The sequence below is a fragment of the Echinops telfairi genome, unplaced genomic scaffold (genome assembly GCF_000313985.2).
Source record: "Echinops telfairi isolate 266 unplaced genomic scaffold, ASM31398v2 ScPeMD7_9;HRSCAF=40, whole genome shotgun sequence".
NCBI classification, from domain to species: domain Eukaryota; kingdom Metazoa; phylum Chordata; class Mammalia; order Afrosoricida; family Tenrecidae; genus Echinops; species Echinops telfairi.
In genome coordinates, this window is record NW_022103906.1 from 19,855,168 (window position 1) to 19,879,205 (window position 24,038).

Consider the following 24,038-nt stretch of genomic DNA (forward strand, 5'->3'; position numbering starts at 1 on the left):
GGTCCCATATAGCTTCTCCCAAACATCATAAGGACCATTGTGAAACCGATGGGACCTGTGGATGTCTTTCATCCTGGGGTCCAAATGCATCAGGTGGGTTGTTTCGCAGGGGGGCAGGCAAATCATACTGGTCTCCCCATCGATGAAGCCATCCCTATTCTGAGCAACCATGTTGAAGACATCTGTGACTAGCCAACACAGCAAACATAGTAGATGTTGTGCACTGGGGGTCCTTCTTGGTGGTCTTGGGCTTTGTTTTGTTCGACATGGTGGCGGTCAAGTCTTGCACAGATGGGAAAACCAGAGCACTCCCGCGACCACTGAACAGCCTGTGTTGCCTTCCTTGACAAAGTGAGCAGACTCCTCTGATTCCAGAGCATTTACTCTTAACCTTTCATGAATTTCAGTCATGAATTTTAACATCATATCTATCTGGTACATTCAATAACCTGCAAGCCAATGCTTACAGACTCTGTGGTTGAAAATATTCTTAGAGGGCCACTGGTAGGGATAAATAAGTTAAAAAAGGCAGGAGACTCCAGACAGTCAAATGGAAAGCAGCCAATAAACACCAGCTTCCCCCAGTGGACTGCTTCCCTCTACTAATGGAGCTCAGAGCAGTGGTTCTCAACCCTCCTAATGCTGTGACCCTTTCATACAGGTCCTCATATTGTGTTGCCCCCCAAACCATAAAATTATTTCCGTTGCTACTTCATAACTATAATTTGGCTACTGTTATGAATCGGGTGACCATTGTGAAATGGTCGTTCGACCCCAAAAGGTGTTGAGACCTACAGGTTGAGAACCACTGACTTAAAGAAAAAAGCGAGACTGGGGGAAAATAGGTGAATTGGGGAATGCATTTCTGAAACCAAATATTCTGAGTGGAAATAAATCAATACATTAGTAATCATAAGCTCTTTACAATAAACTACACCTATATACAATTCTGGACACTGTGTAGGATACTGAGTTCAAAAGGAAAAATGACCAAAAGAAACAATCCCTATAAATGAGAAGCAAAGATGAGCTATTTCCTTAACAGAATTATGGCCTGTAGCATTTCAGATATATTGCTCTGAAGCAAAATGGGTATTTATGCAATGTTTTGGAAATGCAGCTTGATACACACCTGTAAGCTTTCAAGAAATAGCTTCACAGAAGGTTTCTTCAGGACAGAGCGAAGCACAAAGGTCTGGGAGGACAGAGCATCCTTCTCACTCACTGAAGTAGCTGGTGACTCGTCGGCAGGAACTGGGTCTACGCTCGCTGCTTCAGGCAATGCACCCCCTAGCCAGGTTCTCTGGGAAACAGCGGCACTTGTTCTTTGGTCTTTGACACAGTCAGCAACCTGGATTCCTTCCAAATGGACACAGAATCACAAGAGGTCAAAGATTTTCAGTTCAGTCCATTCCAGATGAAAACATTTTCTGCAATGATACTAATATGCTGCTATGAAATTTAGGCCTGATGTGTCCTGCTTAAGAATACCACTTAGGATTTCACTTAGAAAAAGAAGAGATTCCGGCGTGGTGTAGGGAACCAATGGAGAGGTATGAGGGGCTGGCCCCAAACCCAGCTACTATGTGGCTACCTGCCCCTCCCCACAAGAAGAATTTATTTCAGAGGACAGCATGGAATCTGCAGCTCCAGGAAGGGGCATAGCTGATCGGAGCACACGGGAGCAGATGAAGGGGAAGGAGGAGAGAGTGGAGCACATCCTGGCCCACCAGGTCTTGAGGATGATGTTCCCCGATTAGAGCAAACAGTCCACAGAGGACCACATGGCCGGCCCCACTATGAGACATGACGTCCCTCACTGACCCATAGCCCTACAGTGGACAACAGCGGATCTGATCCCACCACACCAAGGCAAACACTAAGAGGGTGTAGCAGAACAGCAAGGGAACAGAGTGGCGAGGTCCTCAGGGAATGCTGAAGGTGGACTTTGAGACCAGGGCGTTGTGCCCCAACAGATTGGACTAGAAAACACTCCTAAAGGCCAACACACAGTCCTTGAAGTAACTTAACTACAAGCTTTTCTTTCTTGTCTTTTGTTTTGTTTCTTTGTCATTGGTTTGTTATTGTTGTTTTGTATATTGTTGCTTGGTTTTGCTCTGTCTTGTTTTTGTGCATGTTATTATCTCCGCAGGTCTATCTAAATAAAATATGCTGGATGAACAATCTGGAGGAGAAAACAACGGGACCAACAGTTCCAGGGGGATATGGGAGAGGGGGAGGTGGGGGGAAAGGTAGTAGTGGTAACAAACCCAGGGACAAGGGAAGAAGTGATCCAAATCGGTGGTGAGGAGGGTGTAGAAGGCCTGGTAAGATGAGATCAAGGGTAATGTAACCAAGAGGAATTACTGAAACCCAAATGAAGACTGATCATGATAGTGGGACAAGAGGAAAGTCAAAGGAAATAAAGAGGAAAGAGCTAGGAGACAAAGGGCATTTAAAGAGGTCTAAATAAAGACATGTACATATGTAAATATATTTATATATGAGCATGGGGATATAGAACTATGTGCATATATTTATAGGTTTTGTATTAAGGTAGCAGAAGGACATTGGGTCTCCACTCAAGTACACCCTCAATGCAAGAATACATTCTTCTATTAAATTGGCATTCTATGATGCTCACCTTCCCGACACAACCGCTGAAGACAAAGTGGGTGTATAAACAAATGTGGTGAAGAAAGCTGACGGTGCCGGGCTATCAAAAGATATAGTGTCTGGGGTCTTAAAGGCAAACAAGCGGCCATCTAGCTCAGAAGTAACAAAGCCCACATGGAACAAGCATACCAGCCAGTGCGATCACGAGGTGTCGAAGGGATCAGGTATTAGGTATCATCAGAACAAAAAAATCGTATCATAGTGAATGAGGAGGGGAGTGCGGAGTGAAGACCCAAAGTCCATTTGCAGGCCACTGGAGATCCCCTTACAGAAGGGTCTCTGGAAGGAGAGGAGCCAGTCAGGGTGCGATGTAGCAACGATGAAACATACTACTTTCCTCTAGTTCCTAAATGCTTCCTCCTCCCCCACTATCATGATCCCAATTCTACCTTGCAAGTCTGGCTAGACCAGAGGATGTACACTGGTACAGCCAGGAACTGGAAACTCAGGAAATGCAGGACGGATGATCCCTTCAGGACAAGTGGTGTGAGTGGCGATACTGGGAGGGTGGAGGGAAAGTGGGGTGGACAGGGGGAACCGATTACAAGGATCTACATGTGACCTCCTCCCTGGGGGCGGACAACAGAGAAGTGAGTGAAGGGAGATGTCAGACAGGGCAAGATATAACCAAATAATAATTTATAAATTCTCCAGGGTTCATGAGGGAGGGGGGAGCGGAGGGAGGAAAAATGAGGAGCGGATGTCAGGGGCTTAAGTGGAGAGCAAATATTTTGAGAACGATGACGGCAATGAATGTACAAATATGCTTTACACAATTGATGTACCCTGTTTCCCCAAAAGTAAGACATCCCCCCAAAATAAGACCTACTTACAGTTTTGCCTCTCGCTGAAATATAAGGCATCCCCCCCGAAAATAAGACCTCCATGAAAATAAGGGTTTGGATTGTTATGATGATGTTCCAGAAGATGATGACATGACTGTCATTGAATAAATGAGTAAACATACCATAGATTGTTGTACATGGAAATAATGGTAGTAACAAGAAATTCTTGATACTGTAGGATTCAGTTTGTCTGGTTATGCTGGTTTGTGATGACAACTACTGCAGTACCGTATACAGGTAATACATTTCCTTTTTTATTGTTCAACAATAAATGTGTACCGTATCCGTCTTCGTGGAAAAATAGGCCATCCCCTGAAAATAAGACCTAACTCATCTTTGGGAGCAAAAATTAATATGACACTGTCTTATTTTCATGTAAACAGGGTATGTATGGATTGTGATAAGAGTTGTATGAGCCCCTAATAAAACGATTAAAAAAAGAAAAAGAAGAGAAGTGATGCTGGTCACACTTTGAAATTCAAATCTAACTACTCAGAATAAAAGAATGCAAGGGATTTAGGATTCCCAGGGAAATCTGGGTCAGAGATTACAGCAAGGCATCTAAGAACCAGCCGTACACATAGTCTGCCCCTATTCATATGAAACTGACTACTTATACCATGAAACTAAACTGAGCTAAGCACTGAAGCATGACCAATTTTACTGTTGCAGTCAGAGGCATTTGAGCCCCCAAGAAGAGAAGGGGTGAGGGTGGAGGGGATGGTGAAGACTATTAACCCAAAGATTAATACCCTCTACGCCCACACTTCCCAAAACCAATTCTTTGGCACAAGGGAGCACTGCCTTTGAACGACTGCTTCATTTAACAAGTGCCTGGCACCTACCGTGTGACACTGTACAAGGTGCTGGAGACTCGAGAATTACCCCAAAAAACTAAACACATAAAATAAAGCAAAGGAGAGTATGGAGAAGGGGGAGATAGCTATGGCTACAAAAGGGAGCTTTGTGACGGAACTGTTCTGTCTTGAGTATGATATGATCACATGTATTTACACATGTGATAAAATTGGAAGGAAGTAAATATGGGTATTTTAAGTTTAGGGAAGAGATCGAAGGTAGATATTTCAATTTTGAAGTCAACAGCCTATCAATGATTTTAAGAATGTTAAAATCACATATGGAAAAAAGGTCTAAGCACGAAACCTGATGGGGAAAGGGTGGGAGTGGTCCTGCATTCAAATGTTTAAAGGTCCAGAGAAAAGGGGAACAATGAAATATACAAGCGGCACAGGGAACACCAGGACCTACAACGTCTCAGTGCTTCGTATAAAGGAGGGCATCACCACGGTCTACAGCGCAGCTGAAGCACCAAGGAGAGGAAGAGACCGAGAACTCCTCTGGAGATGGCGACGGAGCGGCAAGTGGTGGTTTCCTAATGCCTCTTGGGAGCTATTTTCACCAAGTAGACAGAGCACAGCGGCTCTGTGCTCTCACGTAGTGCTTCAGAACATACCAAAGAGATGTGGTTATGGCTGGAAGGAATCCCTCAGTCCAACGAGTCTACGTTGAAATATAGTAGTGGATATTTCAGTTAATTGGAAAAGCTAACCATTTAGAAAGATAAGGAGACAGCTCAGATACACCATTGTGAAAAGGGCGGCGTCGATGACCACTAGCCCACAATGAATGAACACTGAGAATCTATTGAAAAAGCAGAGAATCCGCTTGACCAGAGATGCAGGGGGTATTAGTGGTGTGAGGACGACATTTGCTTCCGACGCACTTCTACAAAACCAGCGTCCTGCTCTCGAGTCAATGCTGACTCACAGTGACCCCTGTGGGTTTTTGAGACTCCAACTATTTACAGGGATAGAAAAGCCCAGTCTCTTTCTCCCTTGAGCTGCCGGCAGTTTTGAATTACTGACCACTCGGAATACAGCCCAATGCATAGCCACTACACCGCCAAGCCTAAAACAGCACGAGTGGCATTTCGCTAACACGTGAAAACATGTTACTAAGGCTTCTTGGAACTGGTTCAAAAATGAAAATGTTGTTATCTCAGATAATAATAATTTCAAACCATTTATTTCTACTAGCCCATGAGAGCTCCTAAAAAATAAGAACATTTTGTTCACTTTAGCGTTACCAAATTTTATCATATAGGTACATCAACCACAAAAGTCACCCAAATGCATGCTTTCGTGGGTAAACTAAGGAAGAATTAAGTACTTACCACATGAAACCTCGCTGAGGCCTAAAAGTGGAACAGGCTCTTCAACTAAACAGCTAGACTGCATTATACCAGGTCCAGATTTCTTGGAGAGGGGGTGGGGGGTGGGGGCAGGCGGAGAGAGAGTAAATAGTATTACTTCATATTATTTATATTACTACTGATACTTTCATAAAATTTAAGTAAGGCCAACCAATAACCTTGTTGGGGGTGGAATCTAGTATTAAATCAATCATTCATTGTTCACCACCTTGCTAATTACTATGAAAATATGCAGAGATCTAACAAGAGCATTTTACATAATAACTTATAATTACACCCCAAGCACCCTACACAAACAATTCCCACGCACCCCCCAAATATAAAATATACCTCTTGTTGCTCTGTGAAGCCCAAAAGCATGAACTACTATCCTCTGAAGATAAAACTAAAGTAAAGGGGGAAAAACCCAACTCCCATCATCAAGTCGATGCCAACCCTTAGTGACCCTACAGAGAGTTTCCGAGGCTGTAAGTCTTCACAAGGACATCCAACTTCATCTTTCTTTGTGGAGCAGCTAATGGGCAAGGGATGTAATTACTAACAAAACAACAAAGATGTCAGCAGTTAGGATAGGAAAAAATTATACCTACTTCTCACTTATTGACTATCTCACACATTTTATGTCTATAACAGTAGTAAAAAAATCTATTATCTAACCTGACTCCAAGGGCCCAAATAGAATGTAAATGTTTAGAAAATAATGATGGCCATATATGTACAAATATGCTTGATACAAGTGATTTAGATTGTTATAAGAGCTGTAAGAGCCCCCAATAAAAGGATCTTAAAAAAAAACAAAACCCAAAACTCTGTATTAGCCACTTGTGTCTGACAGTATGAATGATAGGTCCATGTCGTCCTGACAGTATGATTCAGTTACATGTGATCTTGGTTGGGCCACGATTCTCAGTGATTTGTCAGTTATGTAACGATGAAATCTGGCAGGTGTGTAATGATGCAGTCATCTTGCATTTTGTATTCTGATGTGGTCTTCCTCTATTTTCTCATACACCAATTTTCAAAAACTGACAGTCTCTGAAACCTAATCATGTCAGTGCAATGAAGGGAGTGTCTAATGGGTCAGCATAGGAAACATTAATATTTAGAAATCAGTTCTAATTCATGGCTTATAGCCAAGAAGTAATCAAAGTACCAATAATCATTAATTGCTATTACTTCTTTTAATGATGCTACATTATCTTAAATAAAGTAGAGGGAGCAGACTATAGGCAACTCTGAAATAGAAATAAAATCTAACTCCAAAGAACCTTGAATGGCTATCAAACATTTATTAGGCCAATCCAAGAGAATTCAATAATTGCTTCTATATAACAGATAAAGTGTAGGAGGAGGTCCAACTCCGAATGGCACTGCCTCCTTTCACTAGTACAGAAATGGGAAGCTAGCCCATGAACCCCAAACCAAGAGAATGAACCAGGAATGTCAGGCACGGAAAAACAGAACTAGCTCCCCATTTATAATTTGGGGAAGGCTCCAGATCCTTAACTTTGTTCTCCTCCAAACTGTGAAATTCATATTGGTTAAGGCATTAAGCAGTTAATTATGCGCAAACATATCTCTAAAGGCTTAATGTTTTTAACTTGTAAAAACTGCGACTAATAACCAATGATATCAGCCAGCAACATTAAGATATAAGAAACACACACACATATACAAGGGGTACCCAAAAAAGCCCACGATTTTTTTTAAAGCTATGTATTTAAATTTTTTCTACAAAGCAACCGGATCACCTTCAAAGTATTCTCCATTACACTTACTACATCTGTCAAATCGGTGATTCCATTCTTGGACCCATTGCTCAAGCTCATCGGTTTGGATGGCTGACAGCACCTCCCTCGGTTTTTTCCCTCACCTCTTCTAAGTGGTCAAATCACTGTCCTCATGTCCCTTTTCATTCACAGAAACAAAAAGTTGCTTGGAGCAAGGTCAGGGCTCAGGGGAGTAATGTGCATGGGGCAAGAGAGGCATGTTGGTTTTTGCCAAAAACTGACGCACTGAGATGACAGTGTGAACAGTTCATTGTTGTGGTGGCAAAACCAGTCCTGTCTGCCACAAATCAGGCTTTGATAAAAATACACTGTTAGACAACCTTTTCAGAACCTCTAAATAGACAGCTCGATTAATCTGACATGGTGGAACAAACTCCAAATGCACTCTAAGTTGACATATTTGCCCACTCAGGAAGTTGAGGGACATCCAGAACAAGGTTTGAAATCAATGGACATTTCACCATTTTTGAAATGAGAAAACCACTCCACTCGTACACTTGAGTTTTTCCCATAGTGCTGTCCTTATAAGCGGTGTTCAACATCACTGCAGTTCCTTCGGCATTTTTTCCAAGAAGAAAACAAAATTTCACAGCCACACACTGTTCTCTTAAATTGGCCATCACAGAAAACGAGGTTTGAATGAAAGTGCTTTTATAAAAAAATTCTCTGTAACCAGAGAACCTCCCCAGGAAACAAGCGTCACTGGGTGCACTAACTCAAAGAGAGCTGCTTGATGCTAGCCTAGCAGGAAAAATGCATACTATGAAAGCTCTGCCCAGCAGCTTTTTTCTTTCTTTTTTTAATTGGGAACTGCCCCACTCCCATGTAACTTCAAACACTACTTATACACGAGTTCAGTATGGCAATTTGCACTCATATCATTGAGAAACCCATCCTGGAGCCTTAAAAGCCAATAAAACAGAAAACCCACACTTTCCTTCCCTAGGTTTTAAATAAGTGGGTTACCTCAGATAGCTCAGCAGGCGAAGTTCCAACAGTGCACGGTCTGTCTGTACCAGAAGAAGCATCAGTGTTGAATAACTGAAGATTAATTCCTATTTTTTCAGCATCAGCCAGATTCTCATTCAGGTTGCTCTGATAAGAGACCCTCTGACGTTTGGCTGGTGACTTCACAGAGAATCCAGACTGCTGCCATTCACGAAGACCTTCTCTTTCGACTATATATACGAAACAGAACAGAGGTGGGCATGCAGTTTTCCTTCTCAATACCACTTTAAAACTTTTACATTCTAATGTTAGTGCCCAGTCCTTTTATATTCAAAAAGAGTATCCTAGTGATTTTGGTATTCAAAAACAAAATCTCACTGAAAAGAGAATGTGACTACCCCAGGTAGCTAAACGAGTATAACAAATATGAATACTAGATAGATTTTAGATTTGCAGACCCTGAAATGTGTAAAATACACTACACACATTTCCACTTCACATGGTATTTATCATTGTATTTTAAATTTATATTTAACATTTCTATCTTAAACCTTTTAAAGGGTGTGCATATGCTCTCACCCCTGCTCTATATCGGCATGATTTTATGAAAGCAACAATCACAACGTGCCTCCACTTTCTATTCAAAAAGGTAGTTAATTCTCTGAAAAACACAATAACAGTGTATAGACAATAATTTATCTTAAAAGCCAGATAAGAACTGAAAATAAACCAGTATATCTCACTAGATGGTGCAAGGTGTGTCAGGCTAACAATGCACTGCACACAAAAATGTTTGAGAAATGGAGATTTGAAGATGTTGTTAAAAAGTCAAGGCAAAATCATTTGGATTCTGACATCACGTCTTTAAAATCGGGAGTATAAAGCCCCAGAGGAATGTTTGTGATGATCACAGCTAATACCAAGACATTGCTTAATTCTAATGTTTCAGGTGCTTCATTATTCAGAAATATAGAAGAAAAAAAGCATTACTAGCTACATGTTATAATAAAAATGTGGACCATGATTAAAATTCAGCCTTAATATATACTCATTTTAATAGCAGGGTTTGGAATTTAAATGAAAGATAATGGAATTCTCACACAAACTTTTGAAGCACCCCTTGTAAATGCTTGACACGTGTAAAATTCAAAGTTCCCAAATCAGAAATGAGGTATTCAGCTCCAAATTTGAAATTTCAAAAGTGCAACCACATGGGAATTTTTTTAAATCAAGAAAAACTAAGATTCCGTATTTTTGTATGAAAACATCCCAAAATTTTAAATGTTAGGTTCCAAGGAAAGATACTTCATACAATTGATTTGCAACTTCACATTTTGACACTTGGAACTAAAATCTTTTGTTGCATCTCAGGAGTTTCTCTGCAAAAACACGGAAGTTAAATTTGGCAGCAATCTTTCTACTCACTGATGTCTGTGGCCTTGCGCTCCCTCTCTGCCTCTGAGGACTCAGGACCATCATCCATGTTCTCCTGTTCTTTTACGGAGTGAAAAGCTGACTGGAAGGCAGATATTCGCTCTCTTAAGGAATTAGCATTTCGATAGAGCACAGGACTTCCCTGTTAAAAGCACAGTCAAGACATATAAAGCATATAAAGCAATCCACGCATAGTTCCCAGACTCTGAATCCCAAACTAAAGACAAATGCTTTGTGAAGATCCAAAAAAGCCAAACTCGCTGCCATCAAGTCAGTCTGACTCACAGTGACCCCACAGGGCACAGAAGAATGGACTCTGTGGGTTTCGGAGACTGTAAACTCCTCATGGGAGTAAAAGTTTCACCTTTGTCCTGAGGAGCAGCTGGTGGTTTTGAACTGCTGACCCTGCGGTTAGCAGCCCAATGAGCAGCATTCTATGCCACTAGGGCTCCTTTGTGAAGATCAGAGGTAACAATTTAGTGGAACGCCTCTTCTGTGAACTACTCATTTTCCATTTCATTCGCTCTCTCCTCTGCTCATCTAAGGTTTTCAGCAAAACTCGAGCAAAGAGGAATGGCTGATGGTTAATACTGATACCAAATGATTTCATGGATCATACTAAAAGAAGTCAGAATTTGGTTGAAACCACCTTTAAAAAGTGTTTAGCCCCCCAAAACAATCATATCGATGTGAATGAGGGGGGTCAGAGTGGAGAACCAAAGCCCATCTGTAGATAATTCGACATCCCCTTACAGAAGGTTCACAAGGAAGGGATGAGTCACCCAGGGTACAGTAATAGCATTGACAAAACATACAACATTCTTCTAGTTTTTAATGCTTCCTCCCCCTACTATCATGACCCCAGTTCAACCTTACAAATCCGGCTAGACCAGAGAATATACACTGGAGATAAGAGCTCTCGACACATGGAATCCAGGACAGATAAACCCCTCAGGAACAAGAATGGGAGTAGCTATACCACGAGGGTAGGAGGAAGGTGGGGGAGAAGGGGGAAACCAATCGCAATAATCGATGTATCCCCACCCCCCCACCCCCGCCCCTAGATGAACAGAAACGTAGGTGAAGGGAGACAGTGGATGGTGTAAGATAGGAAAATAATAATAATCTATAATTTATCGAAGGGTCACGAGGGTGAGAGTGTGGGGGAGCGAGTGAAGACCTCAATTAGAAAGAAAATGTTTTTTAAATGATGGCAACATATGTACTAAAGTGCTTGATACAATTGATCTTACGGATTTGTAAAAGCTCCCAATAAAATGATTTATATATAAAAAAGAAAACATTAGATACCAAAGTTGGGGTTAGGAAGAAGGGACAAGAGGGTCTACTTTGAAACTTTACCAAAGGTTGTGCTAAAAGGATCCAATGACAGTTATTTGCAGGATGCATTTGTTTAGTGTAAATCTTAGGACACCTAGGTGGAGTCTCAGCAGTCTCACTCTCCTCTCCAGTCCACACAAGGCTAAAATTAGTTTCTCAAAGACCAGCAGGGTTTCCAGTGGCACACAGGCTCCAGAGGCGATGGCATCCAGACTGAAAAGCAGACTGGGAAGACAGACCCGGCCGGCCATCTGCTCACAAAGTTAGCCAGTGAACACCTTATGGATCACAATCTGCTCGCTCTGACATGTCATTCAAACACAACCCCAAAACTCACTGCCATCAAGTCACTTCCACTTATAACACCACCCTGAAGTCAGAGTGGTGGGTTTCTGACACTGGAAATCTTTACTGGCGTAGAAAGCCTCATCATTATCCCAGAGCAGCTGGTGGTTATCAAACTACTGACCTTGTGGGTCACCGCCCAACACAAAACCCACACCAGGCATCCTTTGACATGTCATTCCAACCAAAATCAAACTCACTGCCATCGAGTCAATTTTGACTCACAGCGATCTTACAGGGACTTATCTGGTCAAAGAGCAGGCCAGTAAGACAGACTACTGACACAACCACAGCACAACGAATTCCAACATGCCAGCCATCTTACACACGACACAGCACCAGGCAACATTTCCATACAGGGACTCCATGAGTCCAAGTTGACTCAATGGGATATAGCTATATCTATTTCAAAAGGGGAATATTTTAATACTCTTTCTAGAATCATGGATATTCTTCTCCGAATGCTACTCCAAAAGTCAACAAAGATTTTTTTAAGGTTAATTACAACATAAACACGAAAGTGCATCTATGAACTTTTCATATTTTGTTCAAGTCATTGATCTATTCTTCAATTTCCAGCTACATTGTACTCATATAAGACGGCTTCAAAAGTTCTTGGCTCTATACCATCTGTTTTTAATTTTAATAAATCATTCTACTGGGGACTCTTAACTCTTATAACAATACATACATCCATTGTGTCAAGCACATTTGTACATATGTTGAACTTCATCATTGAACCCTCATCTCTTAACTCCATTTTCCCACCAACTTTTGAAGCCCCTTCGTATATGTTTTTGAAACATCATGCATTGGCCATTGGAAAATAGTGGCTTTCTGAGTGATGCAGAGCTTCTACATATTGAGACATTTTACTACCTATTATCAAAATACCACGATCCAAACCACTGGATGTCTAGTCACCTCGTATGCATGTGCAAGCTGCACAATGAATAAGGAAGACCGCAGAAGAATCAATGCATTGAACTATGGTGTTGGAGAAGAATATTGAAAGTACTGAGTACTGTCAACTGAACAACTCAGTCTTAGAATACAGCCAGAATACTCCTTAGAAAGCAGCACGGTGAGACTTCACCTCAAAGACTTCAGACATATTGTCAGGCGAGACCAGTCCCTGGAGAAGGACATCATGCTTGGTAAAGCAAGAGGGCAGTGAAAAAGAGGAAGGCCACCAAGGGGAAGGGTTGACACAGTGGCTGCAACAAAGGGATCAAAAACCACGATTGTAAGGCTGGCACAGGACCGAGCAGAGCTTCGTTCTGTTGCACATAGGGTCAACGAGTCAGAACCAACTGGAGGGCTCCTAACGATACCTGATTATAATCTAATTTGGGAAGGTTTACTTTGCTGGTAATGCAGGGTGTGTCCTAAACCTCATCACCTCTACAATACAGAGAGCAGATTAGACACCGCAGGAAGCAGAAATAAGCGGAGAAATGCCAGTGGAACAGAGGCTACAGATGTTGAGACAAGGTTCTTAGCTTCCCCCAGACCAACAGAGAGCCTGACCCTAAAGTCAGTACCTTGAATTCAGACTTGTAGCGTCTTCACCTGTGGGAAAATACCTTTACGTCTTTTAAATCACCTACTTATGGTATTTCTGTTATAGTAGCTAAGAAACTAAGACATCTGCTTTCTAAAATCCTAACTATCTTGAAAGTACAACATCTCTCATTAGTAAGAGTTTTTCCCCCTTTAAGTGGCAGGTTTACCAAGTTCTTTTTTGTGTAAACATCTTGTCAAGTTTCTAAGTGGGAATAGCCATGATTCACCCAGCTGTTGTTTTCTCTAGTAAAACGTTCATAAAAGAAAAAGAAAAAAAGAGGGGACTAGTTGAGCAAGCAGCTCTAACCACCCCCTCCACACCACACTTTGCCGGGCCCTTCTGCAGGGCCATACGCAGTTCCTACTCCGATCTCATCACGGGTTGAGGCGTAATAAAATGTGTAAGCGTCATTGCTTTATCGAGAGGGTTCTTAGGGGGTTTATTACTATTATTTTCTTGTGAACACGCACCAAACTTCACTGCCACTGAGTCAATTCTGACTCATAGCGACTCCATAGGCAGAAAAAAACAAATAATGACAGCTTGGTGCCACTGCTTGGATTCAGGGTAAGGTGACCGGACGTCCCGCTTTTGGCGGGGCAGTCCGATTTTTAACAATTTTTCCCGATTTTTGGAAAGACTGCACAACAAGCTACGGTATACAGTTTTCGGACTGCCATGTGGCTATTTCGCCAGGATATGAGTTTTATCAATGGTGTCCCGCTTTACCAATGTTAAAATCTGGTCACCTTATTGGGCCCAGAGGTCTTTCTACTTTGGGCACCATGAGTACATAGAGCAACTCAGTAAAAGAGGGCAAATAGTGTCCTAGTGTTATCACAGAAGTAGTTTTGACCTCACGGACCGGCTAACAAGCACTCAGGGACTCGCCCAAGTCATCAGACCAACTGGGACAACCACAGCACCATTACACAACTTTATAAATAGAGAGCATCTAAACAGAATAAAGGCCAATACAAAAAAAATATTAAAAAATCTAAAGCATTTGTCCATCAAGAAGGGTAAGATGGGAACTTCTTTAGTAAAGTCTCGTACTACTTACTATATGACTTTTTAGTGATATGCACTATTTTGAAAAAAATATATGTTCTATGAGCAAACAAGTAATTCAGTTTGTCCTGGGGGAAATCCTTGACCTTGCACCCAAACTCAATGTTGACATAAAAGTATTAGATATGTCTATCTATATAAGATAGGCAGAACAAACAATCCCTAGAAAAAAACAGTGGGACCGATGGTTCTGGGGGGACAGGGCAGAGGGGGAAGTAGAGGAAAAGGGAAAGGGAGCCAAGAAACCCAGGGACAAGGGAACAGCAAGTGATCTAAAATCAACAGCAAGGAGGGTATAGAATTCCTGGTGGGGTTTGATCAAGTGCAATGTAGCTGATAGGAATTACTGAGAAGTGAAAGAATGTCAAACATAATAGGACAGCAGGAAAGTAAAAGAAAATAAGGAAACAACTAGGAGGCAAAAGACATCTATAGAGGTATAAAAACAGCCATGTACATATGTAAATATATTTGTATATAACGGTAGGGATATAGGTCTATGTACATGTATTTATATGTTAAATATTAAGGTAGTAGATAGACACTGGGCCTCTACTTAAGACCTCCCTCAACACAAGAACATTTTGTTCTAACAACCTGGCATTCTGTGATGCTCATCTTCCTGACACGATCACTGAAGACAAAATAGGTGCATAAGCAAATGTGGTGAAAAAAGCTGATGGTGCCCAGCTATTACAAGATATAGCATCTGGGGTCTTAAAGGCTTGTAGTTAAACAAGCGGCCATCTAGCAGGGAAGCAACAAAGCCCACATGGACACACCCCAGCCTGTGTGATCACAAGGAGTCTACAGGATCAGGTATCAGAAGATCCAAAACAAAGAATCATATCAATGTGAACGAGGAGAGCTGGAGTGAAGACCCAAAGCCTATATGTAGATAATGGGCATCCCCTCACAAAAGGGTCACAGGGAAGGGATAAGTCAGCCAGAGTGCAGTATAGCTCCGATGAAACACACAACAATCCTCTAGTTCTTTAATTCTTCCCAGGCCCCCACCACATCCCCATTATCATGACCCCAGTTCAATCTTACAAATCAAGCTAGACCAGAGCACGTACACTGGTACAGAGAAGAGCTCTTGACACATAGAATCCAGGACAGATTAACCCCTTAGGAATAGTAATGAGAGTAGCAATACCATGAGGGTAGGGTCTTGCAAGGTGCAGGGAGAAAAGGAAGTATACCATCTCTGCCCCCCTCAGGTGGATGAACAATAGAAGAGTGGGTGAAGGGAGACAGCGGATGATTTGAGATATGACAATAATAAAATGTATAATTTATCAAGGGTTCATGAGGGTGGGAGAGTGAGGGAGGGAGGGAGGGAGGGGAAAGAGGAGCTCAGACCAAGGGCTCAAGTAGAAAGAAAATGTTTTGAAGATGATGTCAGCATATGTACAAGTGTGCTTAATACAATTGAATGATGGATGGATTGCTATAAGATTTGTAAGAACCCCCAATAAAATGATTAAAAAGAAAGAATAGACTGTCTCTCCTCATGATAAAAAGCAGACTTCAACACGCCTGACATGTTGCCAAGTAAAATGAAAAATTCCTTTAGAAAGCCTCATCTACCTGGGATTTATTAACTTTGTTACATCCATAATTGACGTCAACGTCTATGCCTCTTACATGTTGTTTGCTACGACACAGAATGATCTAAAACATATCTAATGCACAAGAAGGCTGAAAGACTGTGCAACAGCTTTATTATCACTGCAAAGCATTTTCCCCAGAAGAGTTCACAACAGAACTTGGAGACAACCCATACCTGAAAAGGGGAATTGTGTGCCAAAGGAGATTTCTTAGCATCCTTCGCATTCCGCTGCTGAGCAATGAAACAAATCAAATGGTTTGTTTCAGGAGAGCCCCGGGCACCAATTGCAGAACGTCGTCTAGCTTTTTTCAGATAGGCTGATGACTTTCCTGTAATGAAAACTCTCTTAAATTACAGCAATCACCATTCATCATGTCCTGATTACCCATAATGTACCAACCTGAGAGAAAACGTGATTAATACACAACACAGAAATATAAGTATAGAATGCCTAGCAAATTGTTCTTACATTAGCTAGTGAACATGAAATTTTGTTTTGTCAAATGATTTACTCTATCCCAGATACATGGAGAGCATGCCTTAAACAGTAGTTGAACAGATACATGAACACATTTAAATTAATTTAAAAATATTTTTGTCCCATTGCTCCTGCAGCAGATGTGGGCAACAGTTTCTTTTGACTAAAAATTTTCTTTTTATGAATTAATCTTATCCTCAAGGAAGGGGGCAGTGGTGGTTTTAGTGGCAGACGGTTGCCTTTCCTGAGGTAGACCTGAGTCTGAGTTCTGGGAAACAGGCCTGGTGTGCAGCCACCCACTCATCAACAGTGGACGTCTGCATGCTGCTGTGAAGCTGAACAGATTTCAGCAGCGCTTCCAGACTGACTCATACTAATAGGCTAGGAAGAAATATCATCAGTCAGTGAACACCCTGTGGATCACAATCGATCTGCAGCAATCAGGATGACCGTGGACTGGGCAGTAATTTCATTTTGTCATGGGATAGCTATGAGTTGGGGTATCTGACAGTAAAAACTAATAAAATCCCCAGGAGCCCTAGTGGCATAATAGTTATGCATTGGGCTGTTAACTGTGAGGTCAGCAGTTCAAAACCACCAGCTGTTCCAAGGGGAAAAGATGGGGTCTTCGTATCCCGTAAAGTGACCCACAGGGGTCTTAGAAAGCCATAGGGTCCCGATGAGTCAGAATCGACATGATGGCAGAGTTTTTGGTTTTAACAAAATCCCCAAAGACTCAACTCCACCTAAGCACATGTGCTCTTTCAAATTCTTAATATGTCAAGACAATTTGTTTCTCCTATTGATTTATTGTGTAATGACTTGTCCAAAATCCTAACTGCTAAGAATTGGGATCAACTCCAGGTTACTTCCAGTCAGTGACAGGCCCGAGTCAGCAGCTTCCAGGAAGGACTGTAACTGTAGAGACGTGGCCAGCTTCCAGATCCACATCAATTTAGAATACAAAAAAACCCCAAACAACTCCAAAACAAGTTTAAGAGTCAAAGTTGTTGTAGGTAGTCCTAAAGAAACTTAGCTGGAGCCTGGGCCTGGCTGCGTGACCTGAACCCACAGAGGGAGGGTACTGAGCACAGCTGTTCTCAGACTTGGTTGTCCTACATTGTGCTTTCTTCTTTTACAGATTGCCCGCTAATCCACTTAAGACAGGCCCCCGTCCCCTCCTTAAAATGTCTCTGATCTTTGTTCCCAACCTCATTAGAAATGAAAATTTGAAGAAGCCAACAAATTGAGCAATGTAGAAAACCACTACTTTCCAGATACTTCTAGGCCATGTTCTCACAGGGCACTCACATGGGCACATGCAGGGCTATTTATATCAGTAAAGAAAGAAAAGCAATATCCTAAACAAACCAGCTATGTTTTAGTTACAGGAGAAAACACTGTACATCCCCATGACATTAGTTGACAGGTCTACTGAATTCTCCAAAATGACTTCCAGGAAAATAATGCATGGCTCACACAGGATAATATTAAAATAAATAACAAACCCGTCTGAGTAGATGGCAGCCTTTGGTAGCTTTTAAGCCTTGAGGTTAAAAAAAAATCTGACAGATTTTCCAGAGAGCTCTATCAAGAAACAGAATTTTAAAAATCTGCCACCTGCCTCACCAGGAATGAGCCCTATCCTTTTCATAAGAACTCTGCCCATGTGCCTGATCTTTTTAGCAATTTCAAGAGTTCTTTATGCTTGGAAGAAATCAGTTTTCGTTCATAGTATCTAACATAGAATAAAAATATTTTCTTCCTTAATCAGCAAAAAGCTGGTTTCTGTGAGAAAGAGGTCAAACCAAGCTCCAGAAACAGATGATCCTCTCTTTTAGATTGGACAATTGGTTGTAATGGCCAGAGCACTCACAACTCATACTCACAACGATGCAGTTTACTGGTCAGAACAACGCAATATCAAAATCTCATTGAGCATAACAGCAACTACTTGGGATCAGCATCAGGAAAAATACAGGCAAGATCAGAGAGGGTCCCCAAAGTAGAGCGTGCATCTACCCATTCGTCACGGTAGGGCGGTTTCTGACCAGGAAAGCTCTCAGAGAAAAAAAGTTTAGGGGCAGGTATGTCCTCTGCTGAACAGCTCTCAGACCCTCAGCTAGCTATCAGGGTGGCAGTCTCTGCTGGACAACTGCCTCCTTTGCGGACTTCTCTGCCAGGCTGTTCTGGCTTAGCTTCTCTGTCAGGTGGCTTGGCTGTCTACTCTGGTGGGCAGGTGAGAAAAAGACTCAGGTGCCATATCTGACCTCCACTGGCTATAAAAGGGAGGAGGCTACACCTGCCGAAGGCCAACTGCCACAGGCAGGCCTCCACCTTCCATCCTTCTTCCCCTATCCCCACACCAACCACTTCTCCCCCTGATGGGATGGATAATGTTTCAATGGACACACAACTCACATACAATACTCACAAACATTAGACAAGTTAACACGTTACAAGTCAGGATCGTAAAACAGTAAGAGTACAGTCTTTGGTCCACAGCAGAGCCTCTCCTCAGCCAGAAATCAACTATTTCTCTGGTCTCCTTACCTCCGTCTCTGCCATTTCATATATGGATTACAAACGTGCTCTGCTGTGGGATCTTCCTTCTTGGTGGCCCTGGAAATTATGTGCCTCCAAGACTTCTTACAATGGCTTTGATGGAGACACGGTTTTTGTCCAGCAGCAGGCCATGTTCCCAAGGAAACTTGGCTCATGCTCTCTACTAAAGTGGAGACTGAGAATAAATCTTACCTTAATCCTGTCCATTAAGAAAGCAGAAAACTCCCTCCAAACTATAATCACACCATGTAGCTCCTTAGGTGCCATCGAGTTGGTCCCAACTCCTACTGATCCCTACATAGACACAACTAAACCCTACCTGGTCCTCCACCACTCTTACAATAGTTGCAATGTTGGCATGCATTTCTACAGTCACTATGCCAATCCATCGTGCTTATTTACTAAACATGATGTCCCTTTCCAGGGACTGATCTCTCCTGATAACATGTCCAAAGTACATAAGACCAATTCTATAACCGCATCTGTGATCATTGGTTTTTTTTTTAATCATTGGTTTTTAATAATTATAATATGATTCCTCCTATACTCTAATTCATAAGAACTTCAACAAATCTTTATTATAGACTCAAATACTCTAAAGAGCATTCCGGCTGACTTCTTCTGAGACAGACTTGTTTGTTCTTTTGGCAGTCCATGGTACTTTCAATATTCTCTGCCAGTACATAATTACTCTTCAGTCTTCCTTATACAAAAACAATGTCCAATTTTCACATGCAAATGAGGTGACTAAAAATACTATGGCTTGAATCAGGCGCACCTTAGTCTTCAAAATAACATCTTAGCTTTTTAACTCTGTAAAGAAGTCTTCCATAGCTTCAATACACTACTACTTTGATGTGCACTGATTGTGGACCCAAGCAACATGAAACCCCAACTCCAATCTTTTCTCTGTTTATCATAACTATCAGTCCAGTTGTGAGGATGTTTTCTTTACATTAAGTTGTAATCTATATTGATGGCTGCAATCCTTAATTTTCATCAGCAAGTGCTTCAAGATCACCTTGCTTTAAGCAAGCAAGGTTGTCATATCTGTATATGCTAGTAGTTATTAGCCTTCCTCCAATCGTGAGGCTGCATTCTTCTTCATCCAGCCTCTTTGGCTGCTTGCTCAGTATAAAGACTGAATAAGTATGGTGAGAGGATACAACTCTAATGAACACCTTTCTTGATTTTAAGCCATATATTTCATGCAGTCCATTTCCCACAACTGCCTCTTGATCCTTGTACAGGTTCTGCATGGGCACAATGAAGTGCTGTGGAATTCCCATTCTTCTCATGGCTGTCCAGTTTGCTATGATCTAGAGTCAAGTACTTTTGTGTAGTCAATAAAACACAGGTATCTTTCTGATATTCTCTGCTTTCTGCAAAGATCCAAGAAATGATATCTTTAGTTCTACATCCTCTTTTCAGTTTTGTGGTAGTTACACAATCTACTGTCAAGTTGAGGAAGGGGTGGAGTCTAGCCTTTCAATCAGGTCGCAGCTTGATGACCTCATCTGGAGGCACAAGGGAGATAAATAGCTCACTGGAGGCCAGATACACTCTGCCTCCAGTCTCTGTGCTGGACATTGCTGTTGACAAGCCACATGGACCTAAGCTCATGGAGCCAGAGCCCTGGAGCTGGAGGAGCCATGTGGAGACCCATGCCAGTGCTGAGATGCTTCCACCACAACTGGATCCACAACTTTCTACCCACTGGCCTGTGACCTTCCTGCATTACGTGTGTTGTGAGAGTCTGAACAGGAATTTATAGATTGGTATCGGACATATGGGCTAATATTGGACTAATGGACTTGATCTGGACTAGACTGGGATGTTTTCTCAATATACAATTGTTTTTTTATATAAAGCTCTTTCTTATACACGTGTCTGTCTCTGGATTTGTTTTTCTAGTCTACCCGGACTAGATTTCTGGTAGCAACATGTCAAGGTACAGTGAACCCTCGCCACTTTGCGCTTCGACTTCCACGGCTTCACTCTATCGCGGTTTCTGCGTAACAGCGCATGCTCTGTCATTACTGCCACTGATTGGCTCATACTGTACACGCTTGATGCCATAAATAATATAATAAATAATAAATGATAATTGTAACGTCCAAAATGTTTTACTGTATTTTCCCTTTTTCGTTTAATAAATTGGGTAATACGAGTGTAATGGTGACTAAAGGGTGTTTTTTCATGTCCTCTATGCTCTAACTACGAAAATATTTGATTTACAAATAAGGAATCCTACTTAGCGGAATTTCATTTATCACGGTAGGGTCTAGAACCGATTAACCGCGATAAACGAGGGTTCACTGTACTCCTGAAACCCCTGTGGAATGATCTTCATCAAATTTTACTTGCATGTGAATCAATGCTATAGTTCTATGATTTGTATATTCTGTTGGGTCACGGCAGAAGCAAGAATTTACCATTCGTCCTATAAGGGATTATAGCTAGAAAGGCCATATTGATACATCTCAAGAGGCCTCTACACCACCAAGTTCTCAATCTCTCCACACTCTCTCTGCAGGTGGATCCAGTTACACTCAGTACTGCTCCAGTCACGGAGTCAGCTCAGACAGTGCAGCAGTTAGCTAACTTACAATTGTTTTTCTTCTTTCTTTTTGAACTGTAATTCCCAGGGAAATCAATTCTCACTCATAGGGCTTCTAAAGCTGTAAATCCATAGAGAGCAGGAGGGGCTGGTAGGTTTGAATCACCAACCTTGGGGTTAGCAGTCTAGCGCTTACCAGAAAGTACCACCAGGGCTCCTTTTAAACTGTAATTGGAAGAGTTTTAAGCATAGGTTTTCCATGTCAAGGCCATGCTTCCCTTCCCTCCCAGTTCTTGTCAACAATGTAGTCCTGCAAATGACACAGGCCTTTTTATATCCCAGTCCTCATCGGTTACAAGGCACAGCCTTTCTTACCAGATGGCTTTGAACTTATCCTTAATTACCCAAGAGCTGTCAAAAGCTTAGGTCTTGCACAAATGTAATATTCTTTGCAACCAGAGCTCAGTTCCTACTCAGGCAAAAAAAGTAGCAAGCTGAGGTAGAGTACAACTTGGGAGATCTCCCTAATTGGTTTATTCCTAAGAGCCAAGGCAAAAGACACATGAAGAAACTCAATGTACCACACTTAAGATACCTACCACAAGCCCAGCATCCTGAATTCTGGCCATACGCCTAAGCGCACAGCAGCTAGCTTTTCCTTCGTGACACGAGAACAGCTTGGCTATGTCTCAGATGTTGCCTAGCCTAGCACACCTTGACTTTCAAGACCCCCATTAGCCTCCACTTTACAATTCTGTTCCATTAATTTTTCTTCCCTATCAAAATCAGACTTCACAGGTGATTTTGCATTCCTTGAAAGAGTTTAGTCCAAGTCAGCTTTCTGTTTGAAAGAAGCATAACCCAACCATTCCATGTTAAGATTGTCTCCTTTAAAAAAAAAAAAAGCTGGAGTAGATCCTGCAAGGAGCTAGTGCAACTCAAACCAAGCTCCTTGTCATTGAGTGGATTCCAATTCCTACTGGTCCTACAGGACAAAGTAGAACTTCCCTTTTGGGCTTCCAACACTGTAAATCTAGAGAAGCTGACAGCCTTCTATTTCTCTGGTGGATAGGGGGTGGGTTTGAACAGCTAGGCTTGCACTATGTCACTGGGAGGGTTCAAACCACCGATGTTTGGGTTTGCAGTTGAGTATTGTACAGTTGCACCACTAAAACACCTTACAAAACCCTTAAGCCAGCCAACTCCCACTTGAGTCAAGTTAACTCAAAGCTACCCTAGAAGACAGAGCAGAAGTGCCGCATAGGATACATGAGGCTTGTAACACTCTACAGAAGCACACGTCCTCATCTCTTTTCAGTGGAGAAGCTGACGGGTACCAACAACCGACCTTTCAGTAAGCAGTCCAAAATTTCCTTATTATGTTTCCCTAATTTTCATCAACTTTCCAGTACACTTGCCATTCCACAACATAAAACCGTCTGAAACCAGATGCTCCACTGAAGAAAAATGAGGCTTTCTATTCCCTTTAATGGCAGTTCTACCCGGTCTTTTGGGGTTGCTATGAATCAGAATTGACTGGATGGCAGAGTTAATCAAAAAGCGTGTTGCGGTTTGAACAATCCACCCCCCTTTATATACATATCACAGTTCTTTCTGGGCTAAGTATGCCACACCACTCTAACAGGTACATTACACTGGCTGCCCTGGTGTCCTGCTGAGTTTGGCAGGTGCACAAAGGACACCTGGAACAAGCAAACTGGCCATATGTTAGATACAAAAAATAGGAAAAGCTAGAGGGTAGATGAGTAAAACTGAAGTATATTAGGGTTGTGTTCAAATGTTAAAAACAACGTGTCTTACCTGAAGAGTTTTTAACAAAGCTTTCCGGTGTAATTCCCAATTGCTCTACGGTTACAGTAGAAAAGTTTAGTGGTGATTTAAATACAGGTGTCTCACAACGATTAGGAGTCGCTTCGGTGGCAGGTTTCTGAGGAGTTACAAGCATCCCATTTGTCAAAATGGAAGAGGCATTTTCTGAAATAGGCAGACCATAATCATATATTGTTGGAGCTTATCATCATTTATCAAGCACAATCTCCACACTTTCATTTTCAAAAGAAATTTCGTGATCGCAACAGATCGTTACATACCAGAGTTGTGAACAGCAGGTTCCTCATCCTTGGTTTCTAGGGGCTCCATGACTTTGGAATGGGAATCCATCTGAAGGGAAAGAAGAAAACAGAAACCGCACCTCCTAGATTACTGTGAGTCTGTCAAGAACTTCATTCAGGGCTGAATTCTAATCCAATCTAAAAGCTGTTGGAGCAGAGATGTCAGAAGAGTCCTTTTGTTGTGCACAGGAAGGAAACGGGGTTAACTGCTGTGCAGGAGGAAATCCAGACCACCCCAGACCGTCGCAGCCCCATCGGCAGTTCACGCCCCTACTAGGCAACACCTTGATCATATGGACAACCTGTTTAAAGTGCAGCTTTCTGGAGTCTCACAATTCCGACTCGGTGGCTCGAGATAGGTCCAAGATTCTGCAATTTTTCAAGTCTCAGGCGAACCATATTGGGTTGTACGAGGACCTCGGCCTCCTACGGGCAGGA

The 24,038-nt window shown here is 42.0% G+C and overlaps 1 protein-coding gene across 1 annotated transcript in view; it reads right to left on the reverse strand.

Annotated features, from left to right (window-relative positions):
- CDCA2 (cell division cycle associated 2) overlaps positions 1-24,038 on the reverse strand; it is a 48,504-nt gene that overhangs the window by 24,237 nt on the left and 229 nt on the right. Inside the window, exons 2-8 of the mRNA XM_013005897.2 lie at positions 23,580-23,649; positions 23,290-23,463; positions 16,040-16,194; positions 9,918-10,068; positions 8,511-8,722; positions 5,716-5,797; positions 1,133-1,359 (exon numbers count right to left, since the gene is read on the reverse strand). Of these exons, the coding sequence (XP_012861351.1) occupies positions 1,133-1,359; positions 5,716-5,797; positions 8,511-8,722; positions 9,918-10,068; positions 16,040-16,194; positions 23,290-23,463; positions 23,580-23,649 (1,071 nt within the window). The remainder of the gene's footprint in view (positions 1-1,132; positions 1,360-5,715; positions 5,798-8,510; positions 8,723-9,917; positions 10,069-16,039; positions 16,195-23,289; positions 23,464-23,579; positions 23,650-24,038) is intronic.